A 14772-nucleotide genomic window follows, 5' to 3' on the forward strand; every position below is an offset into this window, starting at 1 on the left:
GGGCCCTGGCACAGGCTGCCCAGAGAAGTTGTCTGCCCCAACCCTAGAAGTGTCCAAGGGTCAAGGATGGGGTTCTGGGGTAGTGGTAGGTGTCCCTGACCATGACAGGCAGCTGAAACAAGATGAGCTTTAAGATTCTTTCCAACTCAAACCATTTTATTATTCTGTGATAATTACACTGCATTCCATGAAGCTTATAAAGCCAGTGATTTTAAATTATGCTCCCTGGAAATCCAGCAGCTATTATTGCTACAGGCCCTAATGCTGCAAACCATCACACTTGATCCTCTCCTTGAAGTTAAATTATATAATGATTCCCACTAGTAATTGTATGTGTGAAGGCCCATAAAACAGCCTAGAGAATGAGAAAGGTGACACTGTCTTTACAGTGTAGTCTGTGGTACATTTTTATTAGTTCCTGTTCATATTACACCACTTTATTTTGGCTGAGTAATCTGCATTTCTGTGCTTCCAATCATAAGAATGCATGAACACAGCCTCATAAACAGGCAAAACTGAACTTTGTACAGGTTATATCACTAAGCAGGAGCCACATGAAGCATAACAAATCCCTTAATGTCTGAAAAGTGGGTGCAAACCAAGTCCACCTGAAGCTGCCTGGTGCCACTCCTGTAGGGAATGATTTCAAATTCCACTGTTGAAGTCTCCGTTGGGGCCATTCTTTCCACGCTAAAAGAGAGAATGCTTTTGTGAGTTAAAGCAGCTGAAAAATTCTTGCTATGTATTCTTCTGAGTACCCAAATTTAAGACTGTATGCCATCTCCCCACTCCCTGAGCATTCTGTAATTCAAACCTTGGCAAAAGATGCGCAAAAAACTCCATCTTCTGTATGGAGAGTACTGGCATGGTGGCATTTTGTCCAAGGCTGGTGTAAATAAAAGTCATGAGGTTGACAGAACCTTTTTAAAAAACCCACTGGTCCTCCAGACCTCCCACCAAAGGAACAAGTTACCAGCCAGAAGCATTTACGTACTGGATTCGGAGCTGCTCTTTGAGCAGGCCACTGCCTTCAGCTCTCAGGACACAGTCTGTCACCTCATCAGACAGAGGGTTGGTAAATGTCACCTCCACATTGACAGGCTTGTGTACCACAGCTGGACCGAGGACCTACAGAGAGAAAACATTCTGCTCAGCCCCAGCATCAGTCTCGTGCCTTCCTAATGCTTTTCTCCTTTCATTTCATGATAACCTGGGCAGGAAAGAGTCAGGAATTAGTTTATGTACATAGTTTTGAGCAACAAGTGTTCAGCCTTGAGTGAGCTATCCAGTGTGGCTAAGAATCAGCAAACTGCTGTAGAATTTACCATTTAGTCCCTTTATAAACTAGTTCAGTGCATGGTTTCATGTATAGCACAGTGTATGATACTCAGCAGTGAGAACAGAATGAGAACACAAGTATTGGCACATATGGTTAACTACTGGAGGCACCTTAAATTAGCTTTAACTAGGCTAAATGAAAGGTTTGGGATTGGAGAACATGGGAGGTGTGAGACAGAGGTGAATTGTGGTGTCTCAGGGAAAAGAATGCAAATTAGAAAGTAAACATATTCATTACCTTATTTTGGCTGAGATAATGTGGAATTTATATATCTGGTATATATTTGTAAATCATGTAATATTAGTTAACATAACTGAGAAGTCCATCAATCCAATTGCATTTCTCTATTACTGTCTCCATATTTATAGGGAAGTTTCAATCAACAGAAACATAAATGCTTCTTGATCACTGAATTGAAGTAATTTAATCTAGGTGCCTGCCCTACATAAACTGACTCTGTTATTTGCATGGTACAGCACAAAGACTTTTACAAAGTCCCTCTAGAACCTAGTATTCAGAAATTGCTAGACCTGCAAAAAAGCACACTTTTTACTCCTGTGTGTGACCTTGCTTTTCTTGTATGCTGCTGACAGAGTGGTTTGGGACAGCTAATCTAGTCTGGAGGCCCTGAAGGACTCTGCACATTACCATACTCCCTCTGTGTTATTTACAGTAAGATGAACAGATAGCATTTGATCCCAGTGTGTTATACAGCATTCACATCTGCTATCCAAAACCAGTTCAGCTCGTTTATGTGGATGTGATGGGTCATGCAAAGCCAGGACTGTCCCTGGGCAAGCACAGTGCAGGATCTTTCCTTTATACGAAGAACTGCTTTTTATTCAATGTACAACATTTGACAAGAGTCAGTTAAAAGTGGAAAAAGGAGAAAGCCTCCAGTTCTAATTAATCACTTGGGAAGTGTTGCAGAAGGTGAAAAGTGACACTTATTGTGATACAGTTAAAGAACTTCCTTTGAATACTGGTAATAGAGAGACCCACAGCCCCAGGCATTATCAGCTGGTCAGTGAAGGTGTATTTGGTAAAAGTCAGTCTTCCTAAATATTGAAGATATTGAACAGACTTTTCTAACAAAAGGGGAGGTCTAAATATGGATGAGATTTCTTTGTTTGTCTGTATTCTGCCTGTCCCTCCTCAGGTAAACTTACCTTGTAACTGTTGTAACACCGAGAACTTTATCAGTGCCACGTTAACAAGCACTGGCAAGAATATCCCAGCACAGCTATACCATGGAAAGATTTGGGTTTTTTTAGTGTATTTAATTTCATTTCTATCATACAGCCTATTACTATCATAAGTTCCAATCACCCTCAGACATGATTTCACTTCCCATACTCCTTCCCATGAGGAATAGATGGAGTAGGAATTCTAGTTGCTGTTCTCAGCACATCTCTCAAGGGTCACAGAAAGGACTGGCTTTTACCTTGATGGTGAGAAAAGGATCCTGGAGTACAATATCCTTCTCAACTAGAAGAGAGGCTCCCCGTTTGGTTTGGCACACGGCAGTCACTAGGATCTTCCTGTCATCCATCAGAGAGTTTTTGTACTGGGAGTAGGATATCTTGAAAGAAAACTCTTTCACTGGAATGAAAACAGAAACAAATTTTCCCTCTTTTCTTTTTTCTGAGTACCAGCTATCTGTTAGATACCTGTGTTTTAAGGAGCAATACTCTTATCACCCTGGGGCTGCACATTTATGGATGTTGACACCAACAGGAAAGAATGATGCTCATGGGTGACTTACATTTACATAAAACACTAAATCATCAGGTACAGTTTGGTGCCTGGACAGATCTGAGGATGGATGTATGAGGCAATACTGGCTGATGCTTTTTTCATTTATCTGAGGCTGGGATTTGTTGCTCCTTCCTTGCAAAGAGGGCAGAGGTCAGAAGGTTGGTTGGTTGGTTTAAAAGCCCTTGCAGATGCAGCTGTTCAGCCTCTGCCTTGCACAATCAGAGTCTCTGTGCCAGTGAGGAGGGCAGTGGAACTCAGTATAGTGAGACAAAGAGTTCTACTGCTGGAACTGTGGAATGAGTTCTAAGATGTTATGTAGCTCAGTTCATCTGTGCTCATCTCATCTCATTTTTCAGCTCTGTCCCTATAAAAGCAGGGCAGAGACCATTCTCTGCAGGGTCACAGCTCTCCTGCAGTTGGTGGCTGCTGGTGTGCTGCTGTGGAAGTGTAGGCTTGTCTTTCCCCCTTTAATCTGACTTTATGCTTTGGTTATGGGGAGCTAGCATCTCACTGATCTCCAGTGTATGTCTCTTAGTTGTTCTCTCTTAGCAAAAAATGCTATAATACAGCTCCAAGTGTGGCTGTGCTGGGTTAGACAAAAGATCACCCTGCTCAGTCTCCTTTTTGCTAGTGCCCAAGAGCAAATGCTTAAGAAAGGGCAAATATGTGTGGGGTTTTCTTCCCTGAACAGCCTTGACTTCCAACTGTTTACAGGTCCCACTCTTCTTGAGACATTCTTTATTTCCATGTGATCTGACCACAACCCAAAACTATGCCTTGTCCAGTAATAAAAGCTGTAATAAAATTAAAATTACCTTCTTCAGATCCAAGATTAATAGACCTATGCAACTGCAAAATCTCTGCCTTGGGTTTTCTAGTGTAGAGAATGGCTGAAGCCTTCAGTTTAACCTTTATGGTCTTAAAATCTGAGATCAAGTTTCTGAGTGTCAAGGTAAGGGGGATGTCCTGGCCAATCACGGGAGATGCATCAAGGAGCAGCTTCCCTGAGATGCTAGGGGTTTGTGCAGGCTGTGCCCTTGAAAATCGTCTTCTGGGTCTTGGAATTTTGCTTCTTTTTCCTGGTCTTCTCACACCAAGCAGCTTCAGTGCTTTCTTGTACACCTGCCTTTCTTTCAAGGATCCTGCATTGGAACATACCATGGTCAGAGATCTTGTGCATGTACTGGATGTAGTGCAGTGGGGCTATGGCTGATCTCAGAAATTTAGGGAAGCTGAGAAGGGCAAAGATACTCAAGAGGAGAAAGTGAGGTCTAACCTTAATGTGAATTTTGGCACAAAAGCAAATGAATGTACATGGCCATGAAGGCTGGAAAGTAAAACCTGCCCATCAGCTCCAGGTGGATGTTCATGGGCACCTCTTAGAAGCTGTGGGCAGTAGAAAGGTAATTCTGGGAGAGATCAGTGCTGCGTAAGGTGGGGCAGTTGCCATCTCCTCTGAAACTGAGAAGGGTAAAAAAACCCTTTTGCAGAAATCTTCCCCAAACAGCTCTCCAGATTGGCTATTGTTTCAATTAAATCAATGTCAGTAGATAAGGAGCCCTAAGACTGAAAATTCACAATTACTTGGCTCTAGAAGTAAAGAAATTAAGTTGCTGCTTAGTCCAACAAATTCTTAATTCTTTTCACATCTGATCATCTGTGGCAAAACTACTGTAATAAAGAATTTACCTTCTGGATATTTGTAATTAGCAGTGACATCCACACGGGAGTTGGTGCCCACTGCTTTGGTGCTAATAAATTTTCCAATCTTCCTGGTATCAGAATAAACTCTCTCTTTTCTTTTCTTGCTATAGCGAATCCAAGTAACACAGTCAGCATTCACTGCTGCAAACACAAATGGGCTGTCATAATCCAGGTTCACATCCCCTTCTTTAATGGCTCTGGTGGAGGCAGGACCACACTGATAGATGCCTGTATTAGAGAGGGAGAAGTTGAGCAACATAAATCCTCATGCTGACAGCAGGAGGGAGAGGCACTCACTGCAAAGACATTTGGGAGAAATAAAACAAATATAAATCCTCATACTGACAGCAAGAGGGAGAGGCAGCCACTCCAAAGACACATTTGGGTCAAGTACACTGTTTTTATGTCTGTGTAATGTGGAAACAGCATGTCCAGAGATTCCATTTTCTGTCAAAAGGTGGGGCTGCAGAGGAGGCTGGTAGGGAGAGATGAGAAACATTGTTACCCACCAAAGGCTGCAAAGCTGCATGCAGAGCTGTCAGGTGAAAGGAGAGGATGTGAGGGATGTGAGCCGAGTCAGAAGTACAGTCAGACTTAAGAGATGGGGATCAACAGTGCTGGGTGTGCATTGAGAAGAACCAGGAAACTGAATTTGTTAAACCTGGTAGTGAGGAAAAGAACTGTGTGATGTGAGGAGCTAGGACAAGCAAGGGTGAGATAAGTGAACTTAAGGTGTGCTGGCTTTTGTGGAAGCAGAGAATTGAAATTTAAAAAGGAAGAATTGTTATGCTGGTCAGCAATCTAGAGGCTGACAGAAAAGCTCCCTACTGGAGATTGATCTGGATATTGTTTTTCTTGTGCACCCAAATTAATGCTACATCTACAGGGAATGTAAAGGAGGGAATTGTCCTGAAATTTCCCTGGCAATTTTTAGGAGTAACACTGTCTACAGATTTTTTATATTTACAACATTGGTACCTTTGCTCTTTTCCTGGGGCGTTGCATCCAGAACCTGCCATCCATCATAAAAAGAGCCGAGGTCTCTTCTAATGAACCAGCTTTCATTCCAGACATGGAAATTCCTGTAAGCGAGGTAGAATGCAGAATATCTGATTTGTAAAATGCAAGAAATAATCCTAATTGAGTGAATGAAAACTCCTCTGTGGAGAGAGCAGCTGCTGTGCTCCTTACACTCCCCTTTTTTTTGCCAGCTTTTTGTGTTATACCTCTGAGAAATGTTGGGATGTTATGAAAAAGAAATGTTAAAAGGAAAATAATTCATTTCAAAGTCAATAATTCAATATTGGATATTCCCAAAAATAAAAACCAAAGGTCTGGTGTTGAGTTTTATGTCACTGGGAGCATGGGGTTGGGGTGGTTTTTCAGGAGCCAGTGGGGAATATAAAGGAAGAAATATTAAAGAAATATGTATATTTACCACACACTGTCTTCACTCAAGTGCAGGTTGTTTCCAGACACATCAATGTACTTATCAATACTCAGATTTAGGTTCTTGTCATGGGCAGAGTTGAAGTTTGTAATAACACGAGTAGGTATTCCCAAGCATCTCAGTACTGCAATACAGAATACCATAATAGCTCTGTAAACCTATTTTGCAGACATTTAGAAAGTGTTTTTTTCTTGGTCAGACAGTTTAGTTATGTTTTCATTGGTGAAACAAGCCCTCAGAAATTTCCCTCCAGCTATGATGCAAGTCACAGTCATTGTGCAAAATTGCTTAAAAGGCACTTCCACTGACATGACATTCTTAGCTGTCATGTTCTTTTTAAAAAGAGTTTGGTTCACCCATTCTCTTTAATCTGTGATTCTTCATCCTGTTTTCTTCCCCATTTTCTGTTTGTTCCTTCTTTCTTTTACCACTTACAGAGATACACATCTCAATTTTTCTTTGTATTTTCCCTAAAGAGGTTCTTGTGTCTCAGAGCAGCTCTTACTGGACACTGCTAGGATGAAATTACTTTCCTGACTTGCAACTCCATTTACAGGTCTTCAGAACTGACTTGCTGTTGTGTCACCAGCAGGTAGGATACAGCAGTAGAAAACTGGCAGTGTGAGGAGACAGAAGAGTCCTGGCTTTCTTTGACTCCTAGCTGTGGAACAGGAAAGCTTACTCTTTTCACCAGCCCAGCGTGGAAAACCCCTTTGGTTTTTGTTTGATTGCTCACAAAGCTGGCATGTGTTATTACAACCTGTAAACTGAAGGATTAACCCTTCATACATGGAGAGCAGGCATTCTTCACTCTCCCTGTCAAAACTGAAACAGCTTCAACAGAATTGCCCCAAAGTTCAGGCTCAGAACTGGTGGTGAGCTGTCTCTGTGGTGTCATTTCCATGTCCCCGTGTACCTGTGCACGTGACTCCTGCAAAGACCCAGCACTGGCCGTAGCGGACGGGCCGGTACCGGGCCCGGTACCACTTCCGAAGGATGGACACGCTGCCGCTCCAGCGCAGGGGGTTTGTTCCCGAGCGGAACTTCCCGCTCCACTTCCCTTCCACCACTCCCTTTTCATCGTTGCTGTTCACCTGAAAGAGTCCTTCTCATGAGAGAATTGAAGTATTTACAGGAGAAGAGAGAGGGAGATAGTTAGAAGTGACCCTGTGTGGGTAGCACTGTTCTAACTCACTGGGTGGTGGGACAGAATATTTGAATCTTAGAATTTTGTCTGCTCAAAGGCCACAGCAGGACCAAGCTCTGATCAGATTGTAGAATCTGGTGATTCAAAACTGCCTTGTTTTCAGTACAAGTGGTCCCAAATGTACTGACTGATACCTGTTTACATTTTCTCTGTTTTATCTATTGATCACACCTCCTTGTATGTCATTACTCTGCTAGACTGTGCATTCATGCTGCTTCACATTCTCAAGTGATTTATGGAAGCCTTGAGAAATCCATCTATTTCTGAATGTGCATTTGTTGCAAATGCACAGACAGTACTTAGAGCTTGCCCAAACTTGTTAGATGTGGCTGCATATATTTGTGCACATCCATTGTAACATTTACCAATCCAGGTTAAGTATCAAGTGTGGTAGTACAGGATGCAGTAAGGTTTTTTTGGTTTTTTTTCCTTAATTATTTGTATTTATAGTAATTTTGTACACCTGAGTAGAGTTATTTACTTTATGTTGAAGCTGAGAATGCCTAAAGTGAGTGCTGTTCAAAAGACTGAAAAATATCACAGCTATAAAGGAGGAACCTAAGCTAAGGAATGTGGTGAGGCATGTTATTATTTATAAAATCAAAAACTTTTCAGCTGCCCAGTTGTGCATTTATGTGTTTGTAAGGATAGGTGTTTGCTTAGAAGCTGTACCTATTTGTTGCAGGAAATGGTAAAATCTTTGCTGAGCAAATATCTCCTAAGTAAAGAATGCTAAATTCAGACATTAAATGCAGCTGAGCCAGCACTGGTTTTCCAAAATATTTCACACTTCTCTTGGTGTTTGAAAAACTTAACAAGTAATTTCAGAATAGACAAAGGCTTTCCAAATTAGTTAAAAGATGGGCTGAAAATCTGTTAGGAAAATACATCTGAGATTCGATGTTCCTCAAAAGTTCTTGGAAACATTCCTTCAGTCATGAGCAAACTTTTGGGAAGAAGCATAAATCTCCATTTTACGTATTTTGTAGCTGTTTTTTTGCTTGGTTACACCTATAAAACATTGAGGAATTAATGTTCAAGCTTGAGTGTGGGTTGTGGTTTTGTAGGCGGGCGCATTTCCAGCTGTAAGGGCTGCATCCCTTTACCATGGCGCTGATAACCCTGCTGACATAGACAGGGCTGTTCCGCTTGGACACATCCACAGCTGGGTCCTCACGGTGGTTCAGGTTCCGATCCAGAATAGCCAGAGAGATATCAAGGATGTCCTCTTCAAACTGAAATCAAAGTAAGCAATAAATTCAGGCTAATTTCATAAGAAAACCCAAGGATAAACTCCCCACCTAGTTTCCTTCTCTGAGCATGGGAGGAAGATTTTGGGAATAGAGGTGTTTTTTGCACTGTGAAAGAAAATCAGGCCAAGAAGAAAACATAACCATTAAGCTGCCAACTCTCCATAGCATTTTAAAGACATCTGTGAGCACAGTGAGGGGCTGTGGCCACTGGCATTCATGAGGACATTAAGTGGTTTAGTGGCACAGACAAGACCACTTCAGGTTGGGCTCAGCAGGGGTCACACCCTCCCACATCCTGCCCTGCCCCTTCAGGCACCTGTCTATTATGAAAGCTTTATTCTCATGGGCTGCCTCTGCCTCATATCAGGTGATCTCAACTGAAGGAAACCCACACAAATAACTATTGTCGGTTAGGGTCACTGAGACACTGCTTGGGTGCAGAGAATGCCCCAATGCCTGGATGGATGTGGCCAGGAAAGGATGGCCCCATCCCTTGACCTCTGAGACAGAAAGGAACTCTGCCCTTGCTTCATTTATCAGTGTAAAAGCATCCATGGGATCAGGAGGGTTAATAGAACTGCTGTCTGCAAGTGCTGGTGCAGTTGGAGGGCATGAAGTGGCCAGGAATGGTTCTGGCTGGTCTGGGCACTTGCACGATGGCTACATGACTGGAGATGGACTGTAGCTTTGTTTGCAGCACTTACACTTGGAGGGCCAAACTGATTTTCAAAAATTCCAACACGAGTTGTTTCAGTTGAGTACATTTGAGGTATCCTTTTAGTGTCTTCTGCTCCATTACTGAACAGATTGCTTAAATATTTACATGCACTGGCTTTGCAATACCCAGTGGCTTTCTTTGCTCTCTACAAGGGTCAAAAAAACAAGTACAGTTTTACCAGTTTTTGTAATAGGCAAAAGAAAACTAAATTTATGCTTTGTTTATTTTATTTCTGTATGAGCACGCCACACAGGGGAAATGATGCTGATGCTGCTGTGTGTAATGTAATGATAAATGAGATACATATCTGCAAGAAAATATTAAGTGAGTGAGGAATATTGAACTCTTACACTAAGGATTTTTTTTCTGCTCAAGAGCCTATTTGCCCACTACTCTTATTTTCAAAGTTCTGGAAGGGGTGGTGCTGTTTACCTGTCCATAGTTCCAAGCTTCTTCTTCAATATCTTTCTCCACTCCCTGAAATATGATCCCACTGTCATTCAGAACATACTCCTGCCGCTCCTTTTCATCAGCCATGTAGACATCATCATCTACAAGCAGAATGAGACATGATGGCTGGAAGGAAATTGTTTTGCTGAAAATCAAATAGAGGGCAATTCTAAGGATCAGGTGAGACTACCATGCATTCATGCTTAGGACTCTCTGCTACACCTCTGTAACCATTTACAGGGGGAGTAAAATAAGCATGAAATTCCTTTCAGGAGAACTGACTGTTTCTGTCCCTTCAGGAAGTGCAGTGTCTTACTGGTACATGTTACTTGTTTTACAACCGAATGCAAGAATCAGATGAAAGAATCAGAGAAAAAAGTCAGAGGAAAAAATCAGAGGAAAAGCAATTCTAGAATGAACATTTGGAATATTTACTGCCTTTCATTTCTCATCCTACAAGCAGGAGTCTGGGTCTTTGATGCCTTGCAACACTGCGGAAGGGATAAAAACTTGATCCTTTGATGTTAAGCAAAAAACCATCTTTCTGTAGCTGTGACTGTCAGACAGACTTTACTGTGACACCCAGATTTCCTGGCTGAGACAATGAGCTACTTGAAGGATGTGATACAGCAGAGCATACCTGGACACCAGGGATTGAAGAGTAGCACAAACTGGCCCAGGACTTTGGAAGAGACCTTGTTCCCAGCAAGGACCTGGAGCTGGAGTTTGTACCGCCCGATGACAGCATCGGCCGGGCTGAGGATGGTGAAGTTCAGGCAGCGAGGCTCACTGGGCTCCTGGGTTGCACTCCAGCCACTGTCACCCTCCTCAGAAAGGGTAAATATGGCCTTGGTCTGCTGGGATTCTGCTGGAGATGGTCCTGCCAGAGGGAATGGAAGAACTGGGGGTGGTGGTTTGTGAGAGGTAGGTGTGAATTATGTTTGGGGACCAGCATGAGGATAACGTGCAGTGGTGCACGTCCTTAGGAGCAGAGATACAGCCTTGGCTTTAGAATGAGGGTGGCTCCTGCCTTCCTTTGAATTATTAACTGCCTCTTGCCTTCAGGTGTAAATCAAACTTTAAAATGAGAACTCCTAAGCCTAAAAGGACAAGGAATCCTGAGTGAAACAGGACAAAGCTTAATGTTTCAAGAATGGGCCATAAAGACCTGTAAGGCACAAGTATTTTGGAGCTGGAATAACCTGGATATGAGATGACTGCCATGGGGAGATTACCTGTGCTTGCAATAAAGGTGAAGTTGTCCCAGGATTGCACTGTAGTTTTGAGGTTCAGAGAGATGTTGAAGGGCTGTCCTCTCCTCAAGATCACTTCTGTGCTGCTGTAATCAGAGGTGTGGTGTGCAGCTTTATTTAGTCTGGATTGCCAGTTGACTTTTCCTATTTTTAAGGCTAGAAAGACACAAAGCTATGTTAATTAAAAACATTTTCCTTCAGACTTGCACATCTTTTCATTGTGTCTAATGTACTAATTTTATTATATTTATATGTAGCTGGCATTATGTTCTATAGGAAAAAAGAAAAATCCATTGTTATTAAAAATTGAAGAAGGGCCAGGGAGTTAGACAAACAGCTAAGGGATGAACCCTCTTCTGTAGGGTTCTTTCAGAAGGAGAAAAAAACATTCAAAAATTCAAAATTCAGAGAATTTATCTTTGATTTAAACAAAAAAAAAAACAAAACAAAAAAAAAATCAAAATTTTTGTATTAAGGAAAGACTTTGTTAAAGTCTGAAGACACTGTTCTATTCCTTGTGTTCCTGCTTGTTTTCTGTGGTGATTTCTAGTTCCCACTATGTTTTCCAGATTTACAGATAGAATTATTAAAACTCTCATCAGGAAATGCAAGGCTGATTCTGGAAACACTGCCTGACAGATGATGGCTAGGAGGTTGGTATCTTCAGTGTGGAACTTGCTTGTTATCTTCTCACGTATCTTGTATCTAAATTAATTTACAGCCTTGTAGCTTGAAGCTGGGTGTTATTTCACACTCTGTTGAAAAAAGATTGCAAGCAGAGGAGTGGCATATCTCGAGGCAGTGCTATGGGTTGTTCTATTGTATCATGATAGGTTGCCCAATTATGAAAATGGGGCACTGAAGCTCAGATTACAAAAGCTTCAAGCTTTCTCTTTCCTTGATAAATTAAAAAATTGCCAAACAACAAACAAAAAAAAGCAGAAAAATACAGATTCCCCTATGAAAACAGGTGTTTGCAAAGTGCCCTTTCGCAGTACCATATTCCAGAGGAGTTTCAGGTGAACAAAACCTCCTGCTCTGACTAGAGCTTGTTAACCCTGTGCAGAATAATGGTGCTGTAAGCAACATTTCCATCATTTCACTGAACCAAGAAAGGGGCTCATGTCTGAGAGAATCCACAGGGTTCTACTGTAATAATAGAGAGGGTCAGATTTCAGTTTTCTGCTGCATTTGCAGCATGGAGTTATATTCTGTGAAGGCTTGATAAAGGCATAATTATACTAATTTTTCATCTTTCTGGAAGAAATATGCATTTCCAGGCAGTGAAGGCCTGGAGCAAGAGACTTTCCTGTAGTCTGTGTACATAAGCATGTGTGAGTGTTTTCAGTTGAGGGTCTTGCTTCAAATGTGTCACCTGGAGACAAAAATTCCATTGGCAGGAGTGTGATGTTTGAGTCACATGATGTGAAATGCCTGGAAAGCGTGTCGCTTGCATCATCACTTCATCTTCCTGGCTTAAACATGTTTAATTGAAAGGGACCTATGGAAAGCATCACTCCTAATATCAAGTCCTTTAATTTAAGAGTGACTTAAAGGTGTTTCTGAAGGGCACTTGGGGTCAGGGAGTCAGTTTGCCCTGCTGCATTTTATCCATGTGTATCCTGAATGCCCAGGCTCTGTGGGCAGAGAGCACCACGTGTTTTGAGCTGTGCAGGGATGCAGGAAACTGAGAGCATTTTGCACATTTGTAAATAAAAATGTCGTGCATGGAGGATATAATGGCAACTGAGCTTGATGTTAGTGAGCCACTGGTGTTAAAGCAGTGCTGCTAAAGACTGTCAGAGTGGAATGGCACCAGATGTCCAACAGAAGAGGGGAACTGAGCAGAAGTAGGAAAGATAAAGAGGGCAGGCAGTGGCTAGCACTGGTTTGCTCTAACAATTTACTGCATGAATAGTTTGATTTGCCTTGCAAAGTTCATGGCTACACAGGCATTTCTAGAGAATATGTGCAGGGGATCAGAAAGAAAAGTTTTGTATATGGGGCAAGAGCACAGCAAAGCTTGATGCCAGTCTTTTGTCTGCATGAATCTCAAATTTATCCTTGTTTTAATCTTCACAGTTTCAATTTCAATATTATAATTTCTTCTTCTTCTTTCAGTGCTTGTAAGGAAAAGTTATTTTCTATAATTCTATCAATGTACAATTGGCCAAAAATTTGTTTGAGTGTCCATGCTGTAATGGACAGACATTGGGAGCATGCTCAGAAGGAAAAGCCTTGTGGTCACTGCTGAAGATGCTGACTGTGGTGCACACAGGCTTCTCTTTACCTATGACTGAAAGCTGAAGCTCTAACAGGAAAACATGTTTAGGCTACACTGTAGGGTATGTGTGTGAGTATTCCATGCTCCATGTGTCTAACTTGAGATCTTTGCAGTCAGCATGAGAGTGAGCACAGTGAGTGCAATCCCAGACAGACAAGCAGCACTCAGCTGGCAAAGCCCCCCTTGGGAGTCCAGAGGCCACCAAGTAACCTGGCTGAGGTCAGACTTCATTTGATCTTAGAGCCTGGGACTTCCCTGCAGCAGTTTGATGCCCCAGTCACCAGCCAATAGTTAATTAGATGGCTACAAAAACACTGAATAGAGCAGCTAATTGATATGATAGAAAAAGATTTTCTTATGCTACTTTTCTTTGTTACTGGAAAAAAAAAAAGGTTCAAGACCCATGTAAATAAAAGAAAAAAGAAAATCAGTTCTAGTAGAAAAACCAATAAATGCACTTAACCTAAAGAAGCAAAGTTCCTGAGAGAGCAGCTAGATATAATTTATCTTGTTTCCTCAGCAATTATTGCTCATCTGGACTGGAGGAGGGATGTCTGCAGCCATCAGGCTGGATGAACTTACCTGCCATAAGGATTCTTTCTTCTTTTCCACACTTGTGCGTAGCTCAGGTTACGGTTACAAAAGTGTGCAAGGACATTCTAAATCCTCTTCCACCAGCACCAGTAATGAAAGGCTCAGGACTGGACTTGGCTGGAGTTTATACAAGCTGGGTGTGACCTGTGGTTGGTAGCTACTGTTTTTGTAGTGATACCCTACGTGAGCATCCACTGATGACTGCTTTAATTGCACAATCTTGAATCCAATTATCCTTATGTAAATCTAGGGAATGTCTGAGGCAAGATGATAATCAGTATTCTGAGGAAAAATGATAATAGAGAGGAAAGCATCCAAAATTTGGTCTAATGAAGGAAATATGTATTTAAATAGACAGAAGCAACTTAATTTTAGATGGTTTGGTTTGTGTCAGTTTAGGTTTTTGGGGACTGTATGTACAGAGGGCAAGTGTAGACTAATATACCTACGGTACAGCACAGCTATGTGGGACATGGAGTGATCTAAGGAGATTTATAATAATTAGTGTTACCGCCAGTACCTTTTTTCTGCCCACTTTTTCTTTTTTTTAAAGACATCTTTCTGAAGATCTTCCACATAACTGCATATAATTTGTTCTGTCTTTGCCACAACATTATTGTAATAATGCCTCCTTCTGCTTACCTATTTCTGACATGATTACCTATAATCTGCATTTCTTCTGTGAAAAGCAAAACTTGCCAGGGAAGGGGTATTGTTGAGCAGTCAGCTGTGATCAGGGACTTGTGTTAAGTAAAGAGAAGT

The 14772-nt window shown here is 41.7% G+C and overlaps 1 protein-coding gene across 1 annotated transcript; it reads right to left on the minus strand.

Annotated features, from left to right (window-relative positions):
- Nucleotides 1–539: 539 nt before the first annotated feature.
- LOC130261518 (protein-glutamine gamma-glutamyltransferase 6-like) lies at nt 540–13326 on the minus strand. The gene is made up of 13 exons (XM_056507827.1): nt 13297–13326; nt 11115–11304; nt 10520–10759; nt 9862–9980; nt 8565–8693; nt 7168–7345; nt 6240–6375; nt 5780–5883; nt 4787–5029; nt 3913–4239; nt 2784–2941; nt 995–1128; nt 540–690 (listed from the first exon to the last, which is right to left on the minus strand). The coding sequence occupies exons 1-13, from the start codon at nt 13324–13326 to the stop codon at nt 540–542; spliced, it is 2139 nt and encodes a 712-aa protein (XP_056363802.1).
- Nucleotides 13327–14772: the final 1446 nt, after the last annotated feature.

The sequence above is a fragment of the Oenanthe melanoleuca genome, chromosome 20 (assembly GCF_029582105.1).
Source record: "Oenanthe melanoleuca isolate GR-GAL-2019-014 chromosome 20, OMel1.0, whole genome shotgun sequence".
NCBI classification, from domain to species: domain Eukaryota; kingdom Metazoa; phylum Chordata; class Aves; order Passeriformes; family Muscicapidae; genus Oenanthe; species Oenanthe melanoleuca.

Coding starts and splice junctions, on each gene's coding strand:
- LOC130261518 (XM_056507827.1), bottom strand. CDS start 13,326: ATGGACACTCAAACAAATTTTTGGCCAATT. Junction 9,981..10,519: donor CTTCAATCCCTGGTGTCCAG/GTATGCTCTGCT, acceptor TTCTGCTTGTAG/ATGATGATGTCTACATGGCT. Junction 5,030..5,779: donor GCCCCAGGAAAAGAGCAAAG/GTACCAATGTTG, acceptor TCTCTAATACAG/GCATCTATCAGTGTGGTCCT.